This window comes from Podarcis pityusensis, assembly GCF_964106645.2.
Source record: "Podarcis pityusensis genome assembly, chromosome: 8".
Classification (NCBI taxonomy): domain Eukaryota; kingdom Metazoa; phylum Chordata; class Lepidosauria; order Squamata; family Lacertidae; genus Podarcis; species Podarcis pityusensis.
Window position 1 is genome coordinate 25505976 of NC_138033.1, and position 19819 is coordinate 25525794.

The 19819-nt window shown below is 41.5% G+C and overlaps 1 protein-coding gene across 5 annotated transcripts in view; it reads right to left on the reverse strand.

Moving 5' to 3' along the window:
* ARID1A (AT-rich interaction domain 1A) overlaps nucleotides 1-19819 on the reverse strand; it is a 124697-nt gene that overhangs the window by 16981 nt on the left and 87897 nt on the right. For all 5 annotated transcript variants that reach the window (XM_081015899.1, XM_081015897.1, XM_081015896.1 and 2 more), the window contains 6 exons: nucleotides 8742-8982; nucleotides 8033-8122; nucleotides 6969-7136; nucleotides 5832-6150; nucleotides 4072-4217; nucleotides 3869-3978 (listed from right to left, as the gene is read on the reverse strand). In XM_081015899.1, coding sequence (XP_080872025.1) covers nucleotides 3869-3978; nucleotides 4072-4217; nucleotides 5832-6150; nucleotides 6969-7136; nucleotides 8033-8122; nucleotides 8742-8982 — 1074 coding nt within the window. The remainder of the gene's footprint in view (nucleotides 1-3868; nucleotides 3979-4071; nucleotides 4218-5831; nucleotides 6151-6968; nucleotides 7137-8032; nucleotides 8123-8741; nucleotides 8983-19819) is intronic.

Below are 19819 nucleotides of genomic sequence, written 5' to 3' on the forward strand. Positions count from 1 at the left end.
ACAGTGATTATGCAACAAGTGAATAGCCAATAAATAAAAAGCCAATATAATGGGCTCCAGTAGAATTTCAGACATTATCTTTATGGGTGTTGAAAGAGTAAGATAATATTTACAAACAAAACGTCACAGGAGTTTTGGGAAAGCTGCAGCCTCATTGAATCCTTACAGAGAAGAAGCCTGGACTCACCAGTGACTTTTCCTTTCATAAACCACAGTGGAGTATGCCAAATAGGAAAACTTTCTCAGAATTGTAAGGCATGGCCCTATTTAAGTTGTCCCTCACCCAGCTCCCAGAAGAATCAAGATGCTATGAAGAACACTCTTCAGTAAACAGATATTGTATGTTTCTGAAATGCAGGCTGCTGAATTATAAGTTCCATACAACAAGGAGAAGGGCCAGCACCTATGGACTGGTGCAGACAAGTACATTCACTGGTATGTCCAACTTCTCTCACAAACATCAGATCTTCTGGCAGTAAAGGAACTAGTTAACATTTCTGGTCTCTCACTGCAAAAAGGCTTGGTAATGAAGAACACCAACCTGGTGTTAAAAGACCAGTCAAAGCAAGTTCAGCAACACTGTGTGAAAATCCAAAAATATTCTGTCTTCGAGCAAAGAAGCAATAATGGAAACAAGTCAATGAAGAGAAAATAGCAACACAACCATTCAGTAAAGAGACAACCAAGGAACTAAGAGATCTGTAGTAGAAGCAGGAGGTTATAGAGATGGTAGAACTTTGTTAAAAAGCATGAAATGTGGATGCAGGTCAGCCCAGTATTATCTGAATGTAGTTGTACACAGGCCAGAAGGAAAACCTCTTGACAATGACAAACTGGCCTGGGGAAGAAGTGAGGATTTGGACAGAATGAGAAGCTCCACTGTTAAGAGTCAGTAAGAGACGTAGGAAACATCAGGGGTGAAAAACGGAACACCCACATCCAGATGTCTCCTAATTCTGTTAGCCAACTTCTCTTTGCAGGAGCAAACTACACACACTATGTCACAGCAATAGTGTGAGACACAGTGCTTGCACAGCTTTGAGTTTTAAAATAGAAAGAAGGGGGTGTTAGTATAACTTTCAAGCAACTGATCAATGATAGTATGCAGATTTTTCCAAGTCTGGAAGCACATGACCTGTTGCCATGCACTTTGAGATGTAAGGATGAATACCTCTTTGCACTCCCACCATGTATCAGGCTAGTGGCCAGCATCCAAGCAGCTGTTTTGCTGGTGGCCCCCAAGCTCTTGAATCTGTTACCAATGAACTGTTAAAATCTCTCTCTTCAGGCAAGCCTTTTATTATTAAGATGTTACTTTAATACTAGCTGTCCATTTTTAAATCTGTCACTATTACAACACTGTATCGTTATTACTGTCATTTTATCGATAACATTTATTTTTCTGGAAGGGTAACCTGCTTTCACAACTACTGTTGAAAATGAATATACAAATCAGATAAATAGTCGCAAGTCTTGGATCAGCATTAGTTAAAATGAAAGGCATTTCACCAAACAAAGGCAATGAAAGAAGACTTTATGACAAACTAAAGTTAGACAACTAGTGGTCAAAGTTGCTTCCTTTGTCAGGGTCAGAATCCTCAAGATAACTTTGCTGTCTATGCAAGTTCCCAGCCAAAGAAGTTGGTAATCAGTTTTGATAATGTTCCTTTTGGGCTCCTAAGATGTCTCAAGTCGAACCCATATGGCATTCTAGCCACTACCTAGACAGATTGTTCTTCTCTTACTTTTCTCTCACTGCAGGAAGATTGTACTGCAGAATAAAAGGCAACAGCTGCCTCAGGAAAAACACTCCCAGGGAATTATTTCATTTAAGAGACAGGGAAGGTTCATTTGATCCAACATATGAGAGGATCACTCTCCCCAGTGAATTTTAGACTAGTTGAATAAACATGGGGGTTTAATGGGACTAGGCAATGGCCCAATTGTCTGAGCATTAAGAAAATGTAAGCAAAATTTCTTTGTGAAATGTACACTGAATTTTTGCATTAGTCCCTTTCCTTATGGCTCCAACCTCAAGCACTTGGAACTGCAGTCTTTAAAGCAGAAAGCTGTGGGAGGTACCAGGTAATCAAAGTCTAAGAGCAGTTTGAGTTTAAAGGAACCAGGCTTATTTGCCACAGAGTTGAAAACAGATCCTATCTAGCTAAGTAAAGATCAATGAAGCTAACTTGCTTAGCTATGTCAGTATTTTGCTACGAGGAAGTCTGAAGGGCACAAGGAAGACTCTCTGAAGCAGTAACTATGAGGCTCCTTGTTTAGTACTACAACAGCACTACTGTAGTTGTTAGATCTGGACTGAGAAAAAGAACAAAGCTTTATTAAACTGCTCTACTATTCTTTACTATTCCTCTACTTTGTTGCAATTAAAAATAACAAAGGTATGGGGAGAATCCTGCAAGGCTTTTTGGCACCAGGATGACAACCTCCTGGTCACTGCCCTATTTGATACAATTGACAAATTGAGTTAAGATCCCATATTCAGAGTTGTTAACCTTACAAGTAGGTTGCTACTGTAGAACATTGAAGAACCTAATTCTCTAAGAACCAAATGTCTGGCAGAAGAAAAATATAAAATCACTGCATTTCCCTTATCATCAAAATTAACATTTGAGGGTTAGAATAATCCTTGAGGGAAATATATCTCTATTCCAGATTGGTGAAAGTTGAGGTGCCAGTGTAACATGTAATATGAATGAGACATCCTGCATAGAATGTCCAAGGCCACATCTACTTGGGCTGGCGCAGATGTAAAATCAGAATATGAGCAGGCCACAGATACGATGTGCTTCATATCCCCTTATCTACTCTGGAGCCAACTCTCTCTTTCTTCCTTAACCACAGTTAAAAGTGTTTTGGTGACACAAACAGTAACTACAGTTTCCACTTAATAAGGATTTCAAACCCTGTTTGCAACAGCTCTTTTTGAATCCCACCCTCTATGTTACATCATCAGAAGAAGAACTATACACTAATTCAGGTTGGCACTGAGGGACATATTGGAAATTTTGCCATTTTTTAAAAAACAAAAATAAATAAAAGTTAGAAATCAGGTCCTAAAGACACAGAAGATGCATGAAGCTCGGGGGTCCGAGCATCCACAAATACTTTTAAAAAAAATTCTCGCACAGCATTTTGTCATTTAGATCTGAAATATGATTAGTTGCTTCTGCTATTATAATAAACACTGCTACAAAGCTCTCATGGGGGAAGACTGTTGACTCCCATAACCAGAAATACATTTCTGTGCATCTTTGAAAGCTGATCCCACATAACCTGGCATGTGGTTGGCCATTCCACACACTGGAAATATAGACTAAATGCATAAGATGCTCTACTCTTAATTCCACAGAGAATGTCCACTAGCGCAACAGAATGCAAGCAAAGGATAGAATAAAGTGCTTTGGAGTGAAAAGCTTTGTATAGCTCTAGCGCTCTTCATGCCTTAGGGCCATGATTTATTGGAGGTAAACCCCAGGCAAGAGGTACAATACACATTACTTAATAAAGGAGAATATTACGCAGGCATGGTCTAAGTGTGTTCCAGGCACAATCCAACAAGCTTCAAAGAACCCCATAAATGCTTACGTGTTCTCTGAATTTGCACAAACAAGTGCCTCATTTGGCAATCATATGAAGTTGGTAGTGCAGCTCTCTACAAGGAAATGATGTTGTTCAGCAACAATATGGGTGGTAAAACAAGAAAAGTCTCATACTTTCAACATAACCAAATCACATAAGATAGAGTCAAATGCACACTAATAAAATCCAGGCTCACATTTCTTTAAAAACCAGTGCTGACAAACTACCTCCCAATCTCTGCAGCAGCTACAGAAAACTTTTTTTTTACCTTCGACTTGGATTCAGTTTTGGGGGTTCCATCTGCCTTGTTGTTCATTTTGGGAGCTGGTGTTAGTTTAACATCCCCGAGTCCCATCATCTCAGGACTTGCAGCCATCCCTAGAGAGTCAAACACCAACATGAAAATGTTTTTCAGCTTGCCATTCAAAAATACAAAGAACTTGGGCAGAAAGACTGGGTACAGCATCTTACCTGCAGAATTGTTGGCCATATTCCCACCCATTGGATATGGTGGGCCCTGGGGATTGAGCATGCCAGCCATGCTATTTATTCCTTGGCCATAGGGAGGCCCAGTTCCCATCATTCCTCCTTGGTTAATATGGGGGTAACCAGATGGCCTAAAAACAACACAACTATATTAGAAATAGTCAACTGCGTACATTACCAACGAGCACTTGGCTAATAATGTGATTTTTCCTGATTAAATTCCCTACACAAACAGGTAGACTAAAGAGATTATCTTTCTCCATAGTGGGCATTCCTTAGTGTATCTCTGACTTGCTGTGTGGGTGAAAAAGTGAGACTCAGATCTGGGCTATTGAGGCAATTTCAGCTCTTCTAAGGTTTTGAGGTTTGAGTTCCTTTAGCATCAAGATACAGGTGGCAACCATTTTGTGTTGGGGTTCCATTCCTGGCCCCCATGTGCATTAGTGGAATGCATTAAAGTGCACCCCACCCCATTCCACCCTCATTTTGCCTTCTTCCAGGTTGAAAAGTACCCACCCATTGGCGACCACGTGTCAACTGGACACGCCTAAAATTGGCACAGCCCTCTTCCCCAAGCTTCTCAATACTGTGTAAATTGCTCACTGAGTATACATGTTCCAGATGCAACTGAAGCAGAGGCCTTCCCAATACAAGACGAAAGAAACCCACCCCACTTATTTTATTGTCTCTTCCAGGTAACGTTGGACAGCAGAAAAATGAATTCCATTATAATCCAACAGAAGACACTACCCACCCCATCTGCCTTCCCTAACTGCCACTGGTTGTCAGTTTGTTTCCAGACCCAAATTAAGGTCTGATGTTGGTACCATATTGGCCCGAATATAAGCCACACTTTCCCCCAAATAATTCTGACCGTGAAAAGTTGAAGTGTGGCTTATATTTGCAACCTTACAAAAATGATCCAGTGTGCAGCTAGAAGCACAGCAAAGTGGTGCCCACTCCACACGCAGTCCCAAGGCTAGGAAGGGAGAGAGGAGGGAAGGGGAAAGGCCGCCGGCAACGCAGCATGCCCCCCCCCCCGGTATGCAGCCAGGAGCATGAGGCAAACAGTGCCAGGAGCATGGCAAAGCACTGCCCGCCCCACGCATAGTCCCCCGTCCTCTCCCCCAAGGCCGGGAAGGGAGAAAGCAAGGAAGGAATTGGCTTTAGGAGGGTACTGTCTTTTTTTCTCCCCCCCCCCCCCGACTCGTGGCTTATATTTGGGCCAATATGGTATTTAACCATGACTTAGGCCCCAAATGCATCCCTCCCACAAACCCTCTCTGGTGTTAAGATCAGCAGGAGGGGGGCCCTTGGTAGTTCTGTGCCCTCAGAAGCCTGGAGGATGGTATCCCGTGAGAGAGGCTCATCTGCGGCAGCCCCTAAATTTTGGAATTTCCTCCCCACAAAGATGTGTCTGGCTTCTTCATTATGCAGTTTCTGTTGTAAGATGAAGATATACCTCTTTACTCTGGCCCGCGACACTTGATATTATATATACAGATACAGATGTTTAGTTCCACCCTATTCTTGTGACTGTACTTTGTTTTGGAGTGTTTTGGTAATAATTCAGTGCCAGTATCTGAGACTGCCTTTGCCTTTTCTTTATTGCAAATAGGGTGACTAACAGTATTTTACTCTGGATTTAGGGAAGTCTATTCTGACTTATTTAAAGAGGTATTGTTTTAAAGAGCTGAAATTCTAGGAAATTCTGTTTCAGAGGTAAGGGGTCCCCCATGGCTTACCTATTCTGGATTGAGTTGACGGCAGCAGCATGCATAGCAGCAGCAGCAGCAGCTTCTTGTGCTTTCCTGCCACCTGGTGGAGGACACATCCCAGTCCCTACTTGGGGAGGCATGTTTGCCATGTTGGGTCCATAGGGCCTATTCCCCATGGCAGCATGGCTCAATCCTCTCCCTGGAGGAAGCCCAGGATAGGGTGGTACACCAGTTTGACCATGGATCTGACTCCCTGCTCCCATTGGGTTCATGGTTCCTCCCATTCCTGGGCTTGGGTAATTTGCATTGGGCATAGCATTGTAGTTTGGCTGCCTGGGATATCCACCTACAGAGAAAAGGGGAGCATGATCAGTAAGACTAAAGAATATCCTGGCAATTCTTGCATTTGCATCTTGAGCCTGCATATTACAAGGCAAGCTAAAAGATGGGAGAATGTTGGCTTCACAAAATAGTGTCCTAATGTTAATCTATTCCACATCAGTACTTTCTTTCTTTCTTTCTCGCTCTCTCTCTCGCACTCTCTCTCTCTCTCACACACACACACTCTCTCTCATCACAGCTACATTGCAATATCAACCACAAAGCAGTACACACATTATGTGGAATCTTTCCATGCATCATCCCACCAGAGATCTCATGACTAAGTTAATCAGCTAATCATTGTCAAAGGCTGGACTAATCAATAATGATCCAAATATTAAGATGACTAGTTAAGTTACCAAAACTAACTGTATTGGCCAAGTAAAGTATGGGACACTGATGAAAAAATTAAGGGCTATGAACTGGAGACAAAGTCACACTTAACCCCCCTCCATTTCCCAAAATTTCTAAATAAATACTGTAGCACACATTATTAAAATCTTCTGTTAAGTGTTTTGTGTTGATACTTAGTTTATGCCTAGACACTCCCAAGTTCAAATTCAGCAATGGTGGCAGAACACACTCACCCTTTACTTTAATCCAATAAACAACATCCATGATAAAAACTGTAAGCACACACTTCGTAGGTCAAGAGACAAGACTGCTCAAGCTTTCTACCCATGTATCTCATTGTCTTAAGCAGGTGTTCTTTATCCAACCACAGAAACAACACATGTTCACTGCTCATGCATTTTATTTGAAACACAAGTGTAATACTCTCACCTTGAGGCCCGTATTGACCCCCCTGAGGTCCATAACTGCCCATGGAATTTTGTTGGTAAGGTCCCATCCCAGCATGCATCTGTCCTCCAGAAGATTGACGTGGAGATAAGGCTGACCCAGGCTGAGGGGAATTATACTGGGGCATCTGTGGAGTCCTCTGTATGTAACCTAATTAATAATGATTTCAAGGGATATTGTTATAAAAGCAGGCTATGCAGATGGAAACACATTTTTAAAAATAATTAGTTCTGGAAATCCTAAATTCTTCATAAATGACATGCTTGGTAAAGTTTTCACATTAATAGCTTGAAAACCTCAATGACAAATTCTCACATGGTAATTCCCTAGTCTTATGATAACTGTGGCACAGCACACTCTTATTTTGTAGCTGTCACTTTGAGGAGTTATTTATGATGACTGCTAAGTTATCTGAACCCACTGAGAATAGTGAGAATGGGGTGGCAAAAATAAAAGAAACATGGTACCCTATTTCAATGAATAAATAGAACAAGCAACAGCCAGCTGTACCACATGCTAATGACAAATTTGCATTGTTCCCACTGATCGCTATAGTTAAGAGGTTACATTTGAGTTTACTGTTGGGCACCTTTGCACCTATTTTGGACTCCCAACTCCCATCAACCCCTGACTGTATGACCAATGATTATGATGATGGGAGTTTGGAAATCGCCAACATCTGGAAGGCATCCGGTTGGGAAAGGCTGTTGTAAGCAATAACCTGAGGTGGAATGGCAAAAGGAAAACAAGTATGGGTGTGTGTGTGTGTCTGTATCTAGCATAATTTGGAGAATGATGCAAACTGCACCATGGCAAAACTAATTTTGTCACAAAAGCATTGTGTATGTTTCTAGTTCACATTCCACATTAAGGACTGTCCCAATTCCCTACTCTAATTCGTAAATCACCAGTTACACCTTTCATGGAAGATTATCCTGTAAAAGCTAGGCATGCACATCAGGACTGATCCGTGAACCACTGAGATGTTTGCTATATACAAGAAGCCAGGCAAAACAGCGTAACTGTCATTGCACACATGCACACACCTCTATCGGGAGTTATGGTTGACTGATTCATGGAGGGATGCAAGATGCTGTCTGATTGGCCACTAGGTGGTCGAGGTGGCATCTGGTTACCTGCACAACAAAGAAAAAATTGATGGTGAAGAACCGCATTTCACCCTACTCCCCACTAAAGCAGCTCAAAAAAGGCAAACCTGAAAGTGGTACAAAAAGTGGCAGGGCCAGAGGGGAAAGTAGGTGGAGCTACAGATGTGGCTCTTACCTCTGTAGAGTTACCCCCAAAGTACAGATTTCTATACCCACCACCTACTTCATCTAGTTAAGCAAGCAGTATTATCATAGGTGAAGAACTCATTTCAGCCAGGCAAAAGCATTCAAGGAAGCCCCAAAGCAGACCAAAGTCACCCAGGACATGGGTTCTGAACTCATGTCTCTACCCCATATTTATTTGTATTGTAATGTATTACTAACATTGATATTCCACCTTTCCTCTACATTGTTCTATACCACCACCACCACCCTGACTTCTGTTCTTCCTCACAATAACCCTGTGAGGTAGGTTAGGCTGCAAAATAATGAGGTCACTGACCCAAGGTCACCCAGTGAGCTACATGGCTGAATATGGATTTGAACCTGGAGTTCCTCACTCCCAGTCAGACACTCTAACCACCTTCCTAAAATAAGCAGTTTGTTAAAACTAAGAAGGTTGTGCCTGTAAAAAAGAAAGTTTTACCTGGTACTGCAGCAGGAGATAGTGGGCCAGAGCGTGACTGAGCAACACTAGCAGGAGATCCAACTGGTGAAGGGGAAGGTCCTCTGATGCCTGGCAAGTGAGGAGAGGTATGCGGAGAGAAAGGAGACTGAGCAGGGTTACTCTGCTCTCCTTGACTGCTAGAAATCCCTGATGTGCTTACGCCAGGACTCAGTGCTCCTTCTGTACCCATGGGCAGATCGTCTATTGAACCAGAGAGATCCTATAGAGACACACAAAGGAAAGCATGTCACAAGTAGAAGAGAGAGAATGCTACTATACATATATCTACTACAGAATTTATGGGATTTTTCCTTTAGACGAAGACTTAGGTTGCTATCAATAAGGAAGGCTGCAACATAGTTCCAGGTAGAAATAAATCCTTTAGATGAGCAATTCCTACAGTTGCAACAGTGACTTATGTGCTACCAAGTGGAACTGGAAATTGGCTGACTGTAACCAGGAGTGATGTAATTTTGAAAATCTTGGACTACCCTCAAAGGGTGCAAGAGGAGATGCTACAGTCCATCATGTCCAAAATCTCAATGAAACAAACCTAGTGGCATCCTAAAAATAAAGGCAGTATTTCCCGATTCCCAGTTTTGACTAGCCTTTTGTCAATCTAGTGTTCTCCAGATTTTTTGGACTACAACTCCCAACAGCCCCAGCAAGCACAGATGCAGTCCAAGACATCTGGAGTTGTAGTAAAAAAATACCCCAAGTCCAAAAGATCTGGAGGCCACCAACTTGACACTGAAAGATCTCATCTTTCATAAATCTGTCAACTTACAGCCATTATACTGCTTTTTATAGAATTACTTACCAACAAGTATGTCTTATGAGCAATAGTACGTCCTGTTAATGTTCAATTTTTACAACTTATTTCTATCAAATCTTCCAACAGAAGCCCCCTAGATTGTTGTCCTAAGTTCCCTACTTGTACTTTGCTTCATCACACCATACTATGTGCAAGGTAATGATAATGTCTCCAGTCTCTTCATCCTGCACAAATGATTCCATAAAGCAAGGCATGCCAATTCAGTTTTGTTTTCAGTTCTATATGAATGTCTCTTCTGTGATGGGTTGACCAGAATGACACAAAACATTTGCGTGATCCACTGGTAGACAGAACCATCTTATTTTCATTATATTATCTTGCTTCTCAGGATTCGTGCATTTTGGCAGCAAGGACTTCATGATGCACTTGAACCACCCATTTTTAATCAATGCACCACAATGAGAATACATAAGCAGGAGAGGGAATGATATGTCTGGCTGCCTTGTTGAAGCACTCTGATTGAAGGAAAGAGTTATACAGAGCTTTTATTCATTATTTGTTAAAAAGAGCCAACTGAACTCATTATGTGAGAAATGGAGGTTAAGTTTGTAGACAACCTATGGAGCTTGTATGCTATGGGTAGACATGAAGTGCAGAGTACTCTCCTGATCACTGCTACCCCAAGGTCATGCTTTGTTTCTTGAGAAAGCTGAAGGACTAGTACAGAGAGCAGGAGGTGGGAGCAGGGCTTAGAAGGAAAAGGAGAACTGGGCTGTCCAAGTATCCATGCTGAACTCTCAGAAGACATTTAAGCAGCCTAACTGATGGCTTCTTGCCTATCTCTACTACAGAAACACACACTCTGAAGCAATTCAGTGTTGTCTAATTCCAAAACACACAAGCAGCTTCCATCACAAATTACGCAGAGTAAAATAATACTGTATTAGCTAACAAAATCCTATGCAATCTCCAGTATCTACACTTCAGATCTTTGCAAATACAGTACAACAAGGCTCTGACTATTAGTTAAAAGGAGGAGAAATAAGTGGTGGCCCTACAAGATACCTAAATTTCACTTAATTGGGGGTCATGCTTGAAGGCTGACTGATCAAACAACTAATGAGTCTAGCAGGCATGTGATGGGAGAAGCGCATCAGAACGAAGCAATACACTGCTCTTCATTGCAATCCATTAAGACAGTTTGGGTGCCACAACAGAATATTTGTTACAGCCATTTGCGTGCAGATCACTTCCTGCAAGACTATGAATGTTATGTTTCTCCAAGGAAAGTACTTGTAATGAAAGATGGGATTGTTCATAAAATTCCTATAAACAGACCTTTTATGAGATCCTATGATCTCTCTACTGATGAGCACATGTATGATGGAAAACAATGCTCTCAGTCTAAACTGAGAAAGCTAAACTTGAAAGCAATATTCAGTCTAGCTTTAGACTCTTAAATGCTCAAGAACATTGGTCTGAAATTATTAAACTGAAGTCAATTTTTAAGTATTTCTTAATGGTAAAGGCCTTGTGGCAATTTCATAGTACACAAGGAATTCTACAGTATTTCTTTTGGCCTGCTAATTAAACAGTTAGTTGTTATTCCAATCCAAAGCCCCTGTGGTTGTGCTCCATTTAAAAAGGGCATCAAGGTCTGTCTGAACTGGTCATGAACTGGTGATCTGATTCCAGGAGAGAATTCAGTCTTGTGTCACCACCCAGCTTTGGCTAAAGGAGAGGACAGCAGGGAGACAAATAACAATAATGATAAAAGAACTCCATCGCACTGCAAACTGTGGTAGAGTCAGAGTAGAACCACACAGCTCAGTGCATCTTTCATATGAAAGGCCCACTGAGCTGAATGGGAAGTTGCATACGTGAGATCCCAAGTATCACCTAGCTGAATCTGACTGTATCTGACTTCTCCAACCTGGTGCTTTTCTTATGTTTTGCACTACAACTCTAACTAGTCACAGTCAAGAAGGCCAATGGTCAGGGATAACGGAAGTTATAGTCCAGCTACAGTCTTATTTCCAGCTCTGGATGGTTTGTCAGCTACAGCCCCTTTTGGACAGATTGACTTTGGACACTCTACATTGGGCTGCCCTTGAATATAACTTCTTCATCCCTGTTCTAAAACAGTGACATTGGTCACCAGTTCATTTCTGTGCCCAATTCAATGCGCTCATGCTAATGCGTAAGGCCTTAAACAACCTAGACCCCAAATATGTGTGAGACTGCCTCCTTCCCTACAGATCTTATCAGGTCAGGAGAGTGGGCTCTGGGACCTTCTGGATTAGGACAGATAATAAATTTGATGATGATGATGATAACAATCATCACTTCACTCTCACACACGTTTGCAGGAATTGTTAAAACAACAGTGCCACAAAACCAAGGCAGGGTTTCATACACAAACTTAACAGAATCAAACACATTAGCTATAAACTCAGAATATACACTTTTGACCTAGGAAGAATAAACAGAAACTCACCAATACAATTTAAAATCTTTGAGACCTGAACACACACACACTGTATGTTACTTTAAACTCCACTTGCAACATTTAATACTGATTTCTTTTTTGAAGGAGGTTCTACTCATTTACATGCTCATATAGTGATGACCACAAAGGCCTAACTGTGTATGAAAGACCTGTGTGGAAAAATTGATTAATGGTTTTTTATTTTACACACTTACAAGGCCACAGAAGTTATTAAATAGTTACTAGTAGATATTTGGAGACATGAAATTTATGTCTGCCTGAAATTTTACTTTTGGGGGTTATGGGGAGATTTTTTAAAATAAAAATTCAGCTCATCCAAGTAGGGAAATTGTTTTACTGGATCATTTTGAGCAGTGTTTGAAATTAGCCAGGAATGTTTTATGACCGACGTGGATCCAACTGTGACCACCATGTGGAGATCTCAGGATGCCAGGTTAGAGACTGGGGAAAGGAAAATGTCACTTAGAGAAGGATTTGAAATATTTTCCTTGAAGCTTGAATTTATTTTGTTCTGGATGGTTTTAGTTGATGTTTTAATGTGTTGTAAACTGCTTTGATATTTGTTCTGCAAAATATAAAGCGGTATAGAAATGATGTTGATGATGATTTCAATTGCAAAACACACAAACAAAAAAGCCCCTGGCGCCTAGATATTCCATTGTGGCGACTGTAACCTAGGTTTAAGGTGCCATTTGGAGATTAGTTTATACAGTATATCAAAGCTTCTAACACTGATTTTGAGATATGACACAGTACTGCTTTCCCAAATGTTGCTGGACACCTATCACTCCCAGTCAACATGGCAAACAGTAAGTAATGATGATAACTGTAGTCTACAACATCTGGAGGGCCCCATACTGCTATACAGTGAAAAATATCCCAAAGCTTAAGCTATGTGATTCTTAGGGCCAAGTGCTCAAGGGCTGCTTCAGTCATGCTATGGTGAACTGTATTGCACAGATCAGAATATATAGGGTGAGTCTTTTAAAAGAGGCCCCGTGGAACATGTGTTCTCTGTATCCACAGGGCCTCTTTTGAAGGACTCACCCTGTATAAGCAGTAATAATCCCTTCCAACCTTTTAAGATCTATGGATGGCTCTTTTTTGGTTACATCTGGAGTTGACACTCTGATTCCCAGAAATATTTTGAGATGCACTAGATAAAAAGTATAACAAGTTCTGATACAATAAAATATTTGTTCTGGAACATTTACGAAGAGGCCCTCCTCTCCCCACAAAACATCTGAAATATGATCTGCAAGGGAGATTTGCAAAGCTTCCTTCTCCTCAACCACCAATTCCTGGTCTGACAAGAACAATAAAAAGACAGGGGTGACAATACCAGGAAATCCCATTTGGATTGCATTCATTTAAGAAAGTTCTGAATAGCAAAACATAAAGGGAGCCAAGGACATTTTCATTCATCTTAAACAGAAAGCCTATTCACATATTGCCCTGCACTTCCAAACACATGAGTGATGAACTACTTGTATACATCAGCACCTTAACATTCAGGTTGACTGAGACAATTTAAGGGAAACCATTCTGTTTTATAGGAAGGGACTTCTCTGGTGGAGTTACAGCCATACGCGCAAACCATGTGAGCATCATTTCACACAAGCAGTTATCTGGGTAGATGTGGTGATCATGCCACATGGGTAACATGTGAAATCAGCCCTAAGGGAAATTAATCTATGGACAAAGATGAACTTTCATTGACACTTGGCATCACCAATGCCTCCTCCAGTCGGGCTTTCTATTGAAATCTTGGGAGAGCAGTGATGTTACAAACTATGGAAATAAGAATATATACAAATGTTGCTTCCTAAGGTTTTTCTTTTAAAATTGCGGGGAATGAACACCGTTTGTGTATGTGTCTGCTGATTAAATCGTTTCCATTTTATGAAGTTTGTGGTCACTTTTAGATTATTAACATCTAGAATGACTTTTCAATTGGGGCCACAAGAGTGTCATAAAAACTTATGGAACCTGTAAATGATAATTGCCATAAAAGTTCAGAAAGAAAAGAAAAGAAAAGGAGGGGAGGGACAATGTATTGCAGGTCATCAGAAGTAGTAAAAGATTTAAATTCAAATATATGTTTCCAGGGAAGTAAACCGGTGGAGCAGTTTAAAGGTCCTTTTACAGAGCAACTCTGAACATTGCTAAACAAAGCACTCTTCCCTCCTTTTCTCAATACAGCCAATAAAGCAAGGGAAAACAGGAGGTGCAAATCACCACAGTAACTCTGCCAGCATGAAGGAAATGTCTTGGTCTGGAGAATTTCCTCACGTGTTTCCAATGTGTTTTTTATGCATTTTATTGCTCATCTGCCATGCAGATCAAAAATGTTGGAGGGATTCCAAGTATTTCACACAGAATCTCACACTCCAGGCTGGCTGCAACCCCAAAGCCTCTGTTTCTTCACTTGAAATACTGCCCAGTGTTATTTTGGGATGTGACCTGATAGCGGAAGCCCACAGGGACTCCAAAACTATAACTGTTCCAGCTGCGATTGGTTGCCCAATTCAACCTTATGCCAGCAGGCGTTTGTTCGTGCTGCTGGTGAATAGGGAATCAGCCGCTAACACCACCTTTTCATACCAAAACAAAACTATGGCTGAAATCAAACAGCCCTCAAAAGGGAGGGGTAAGTAAGGCTGCCTCAAAGATGAAAATGGAATTCCCAGTACAGCCAAACACAAAAGAGCTAGATAGTTTTGACTCAGAATATACCTGCAGTACTTATTATTCTGAATTAAAAGGTGTCAGATTTTGTTAAGAATATTAGACTAATAATATTCTTAGTATCTGGGCTGATTTTTGGCCCCAAGCTGCTTTAACAGTAGAGTTACTACTCTAACAGCACATATTCCAGTACTATTTTCCCATCTCTGGGCATTACAAAAAGACTCTCAAGGTTCCCAGCACTCTCAATAAGGGATGAATGTGTGCATGCTGTGCCACAACTAATAGGGTCCATTGCAACAGTATCAAATTCATATTTTTTTAAAGTCCAGTTTAAAATGTTAAATACAAAATACTGGGAAATATGTTCATTTTCCCAACTTCTTTATTTTGCACAAACAACATATTTGTGGATTGCTATTTGGGAGTGAGCGTCTAAATATGCCTGCTTGCAGCTGCAACCTACTAGCATCTCAGGTCTGTAGACATTACCTATGGGAGAGAGTAGGGTTCAATTTAACTTTACAAATACAACAGGATTCCAAGGAGTAATAAGGTTGTACAGAATTTGGGTTTAATGACCACAAAACATTTCATCCTTGTAAGAATGGATTAGTGCTCACAGTTCCTCCTATTATGGCATGGATGTCACTGTACTTTTAACTGCATGCTCCAAAAAGTCTTTCTTATGAGGTTTTGCAACATGGTGGTAAAGCCTTTGGTAATGACTGGCTAATTTGCTCTATTGTCACACAGGTGGAAAAGGGACAAGGGTCCCCATCTACCATTGGCTAAGCTACTGATAATTATAAAAGAGGAACACAAAGACTTTCACAAAAGGAGGGGGGAACCACAGGCCTAGGAATATAGGAGAAAGGAGCCTGAAATGAAGGTTTGGATTTGGAAGAGGGAAAGAGAAGGCTGAAGAAATCTGATAGAAAGAAAACTGAGGTAAAATTATATAATGAAACCACCAAACAGGACCTACAAAGTATTCACATGTCAGAAAAAAATTAGCTACAAGTGTTCCCAAACGGTATAGGATGGTATAGAATAGGTGCTCAGTGGTGCAGAATTAATGACATACGACCCTGACATTTGCACCTATTCAAAACTGTTCCCTCACCTTTTAAGTTATATGGTTCATGCAAGGCAGGTGTTTTTAAGCAGGTTTCTACATTTTCCATCTCCACAGCAAGCTAGCCATCACCCTTTGGAGAGCACAATGAGTGATGAATGATGAGGTTTCCTCCAAACCTTGATGCTGCAAAGGTGGACTGAGATCACTCAGGCAGTTGTGCAGTGATTTCCCCTCAGATCCAAACACAGGAGGACAGGCTGGGGGTTGGTTGGCAACTGTGTCAAATACCTTGGGCACACAGAGCCAATATGGCAAGCATATCTCTCTCATTCCTACTCTGAAGCATAAGAGAAGTGGCAGGGAGCCTCCTTGGCTGCTGTTTGGCAGAGGCACTCTGAAATTGTTCACTGAACAGCAGACAAGACAGCACACTCCATGGCTCTTTCCTGAAGGAAAGGGTAGTGGGAGGGTTCTCTTGACAGCTGCTTGGAAGTGAATGGAGCACCACTGCCAAGCATTTGCCAAGCTGGCAGGAAAGGGGGAGGGTGATCCCAATTTCTGGCTTGACTACCAAGGCCAGCCATAACATGCAAACCTTTGACGGTATGAAAATGTTTGGAAATGTTTTGTATCAAAACTTGGTCACACACTTACTCTAATGATTCTAGCTCTACTGCATAAGCACAAACTTGCTATGAAGATGATCATGGGTGACTAACATATACTGCAGTGTCCTCCATACATTGCTGAACTATAATAACTCCAACCAGCTCTACTGGTTAGGAATGATGGGTACTGTAGCTCTAAAACATATTGAAGTCACAACACTGGCTATCCCTAGAGTAGATCAAGTCAACTTTTCTCATCTACAAGAGGCTATCATACAGAAAAGCACTCTTATTCACAGCAACCAGAGGCTCATCCAATGTTTTCAAATTTTATGTGTTCTCCTAGAGTGCAGGTGTACAAGCATGAGAGGGCCACTCAGATAGATACCTTGTAAAACACTCTTCAAGTGGAGTTCAGATCAGAAATGTTATGGTTTAAAAATCAGAACCAGCATTTCTATTTGCAAATTAACTGCTGGGGAACTTATTTTTTTATTTTAGGTAGCGGTGGAACTTGGTACAACCTAAAACATTATTACGTATTACAAATGAAATGATGCTGACTGATATGGGGATGCTTTTTTGCATATTAGTTCGAAGGAGGAAATCCAAGATGTATTTTCAAACTGAAATTACTAAAAATAATAGCAAGTTTAAAAGCTAAACACTTTCCATAGCTTTAATAAAAAAGGCAAAACTTTGCACCTAGGAGTGGCGTTTGAAAATGAGTACTAGCAATGGTGCCCACCAGCAATTGATTGTACACTCTGTATTATGGTTTTGGCCGATTTCTAACTTCATTTGAAAGAGCTAGTGTTCATAATTATAAAGATACCTGCAACAGCAGAAACAGATGAGAAATGAGGCAGAACACAAAAATATAAACATATCCAAAGTTATTTTAAGTCATGATTTTCAAGCTCATGCAGGAAAATTATTCTCTAGTTTCAAATGAATAATTTCCAAATTAGGATAAACCTATACTGAGAAGTTTGGGACGCGGGTGGCGCTGTGGGTAAAACCTCAGCGCCTAGGACTTGCCAATCGCATGGTTGGCGGTTCAAATCCCCGCGGCGGGGTGCGCTCCCGTCGTTCAGTCCCAGCGCCTGCCAACCTAGTAGTTTGAAAGCACCTCCGGGTGCAAGTAGATAAATAGGGACCGCTTACCAGCAGGAAGGTAAACGGTGTTCCGTGTGCTGCGCTGGCTCACCAGATGCAGCTTGTCACGCTGGCCACGTGACCCGGAAGTGTCTGCGGACAGCGCTGGCTCCCGGCCTATAGAGTGAGATGAGCGCACAACCCTAGTCTGGCAAGACTGGCCCGAACGGGCAGGGGTACCTTTACCTTTATACTGAGAAGTTTAGTCTTGTATCCACCAAATTTGCTCATAGCAAGAATGACCAAACACAAGTAAAAACTGAGACAGCTTGGGTTGATTACTTGTACAAGTGGTACCTCGGTTTACGAACTTAATCCATTCTGGAAGTCCGTTTTTAAACTGAAACTGTTCTTAAACTGAGGCGCACTTTCCCTAATGAGGCCTCCTGCCGCTAGTGCCCTTCCACTGTTCGAATTCCGTTCTTAGACCGAGGTAAAGTTCGCAAACCGGGACACTACTTCCGGTTTTGAGGAGTTCGTAAACCGAATCATTCAGAAACAGGACTGTTATTAAGCCAAGGTAATAATAATAATAATAATAATTTTTATTTATATCCCGCCCTCCCCAGCCGAAGCCGGGCTCAGGGCGGCTAACAACACTAAAATAGTGCAACATTATAAAAACATTATAAAAATTAATTAAAATCAAAATTGATGGCAACCATAAACTAAAGTTTTGTAAAGATTGCCAAAGGAGGGAGTCAGGCTGCGCCCTGACCAAAGGCCTGGTGGAACAGCTCTGTCTTGCAGGCCCTGCGGAAAGATGTCAAGTCCTGCAGGGCCCTTGTCTCTTGTGACCACTGTACCACTGTATTGCAAATGATATGGGGGGGGGTGTGCGCGCGCGCCAATTCTCCTTGATCTCTCAGTGGCTTTTGATACCATCAACCATCTGGATCAGATCTGTGGACTGGGAGTTGGGGGCATTGTGTTCCTCTCCTATCTGCAAGACCATTTCCATAAAAGAGCACGCGGTGACTCATGCCTAACACTTTGGTAACTGAATTGTGAGGTCCCATAGGGTTCTAATCCACCCCCAATAGATATAAGAAGCCTATGGGGATGGTCATCTGGGGATCTGGTGCTTGGTGTCATCAATACGTGGATGACACCTAAGCTCTGCTTTTTTATTCCATCTGAACCAGATGAAGTTGTATTAGTGCTGAACTGTTTCCTAGATACAATGATGGGCTGGAGGGTTAATAAACTGAAGCTGAATCCTGACAAAATGGAGGTGCTCTTGCTAGGTCTTCCTTATATACAAGAACTGGGTGTATGGCCTATTTTCAACAGAGATGGAACCAGCACCGACACTTGAGACACAAACTATGGTTAGTGTGCCAGCTGTGGTCATTCGTGGATCAGGACAACTTTGCCACAAGTCCCTGTAGCCTCATGTTTGGATGTCTGCAACACTGTCCCTGAACGAAGTCTGGAGATCACAGCTAGTGCAGAAATGCTGCTGCCTGATGGGTGCTTCTGCATGCACTAGTTACCTGTATACTACCAGGTCAAATTCAACATTTTAATGTCAGTATTTAAAGACCTGGCCTTATCCCACACCATCAGTCTCCGACCTTGGGGTCGATTGTGGCAGGGGGCAGTGTTTTGCTCCAGCAGTGGTCTTGGTCCACTATACAGTAATGTGCTAAGAGAGCTTGCTGGAGTGCCCATTGCTTAAAAGCATATCATGATGGTATATTTGACGAAAGGCAGTTACAAATAGGAGAAAGGCTTGGGTAAAACAAATATTCATGAAAGAAATATACAAAATTATGTAGCTTCAAATTAGTGTTTGTCTTGTACTATTTGTTTTCTTCTATAGTCAGCAATCTATCTACTTTAATCTATACCTGGTGGTCCCAACATTATGTGTCCTTTAAAAAAGAACAAGGCTTATCAGGGAGGTCCCTTTTTGTTGTTGGGGTGTTCTATGCTTCTTGGAGGATGTTACTTGCTTTTTTGTCTGTGTTCTGTTTGTTTTGTGGTATGTATAGGAGCTCTGGCTGTTTTGGGATTGAGCATCCTCAGTCTTCCTTCTTTGTGTTGGGTATTTTGTGCTGCCCAAATAATTTCTTAGATTTTCAACTGTGTTTGGGGACCCCTGTACATCATACAACTCCCATTTGCAAAGGCAATTACATCTTTTTCATCTCTTCACAAAAGCTTTTCATATTTTGTACACCAACACTTGTGAGTGTGTAGACACGTATATACAGACTATATCACATGTGCAAT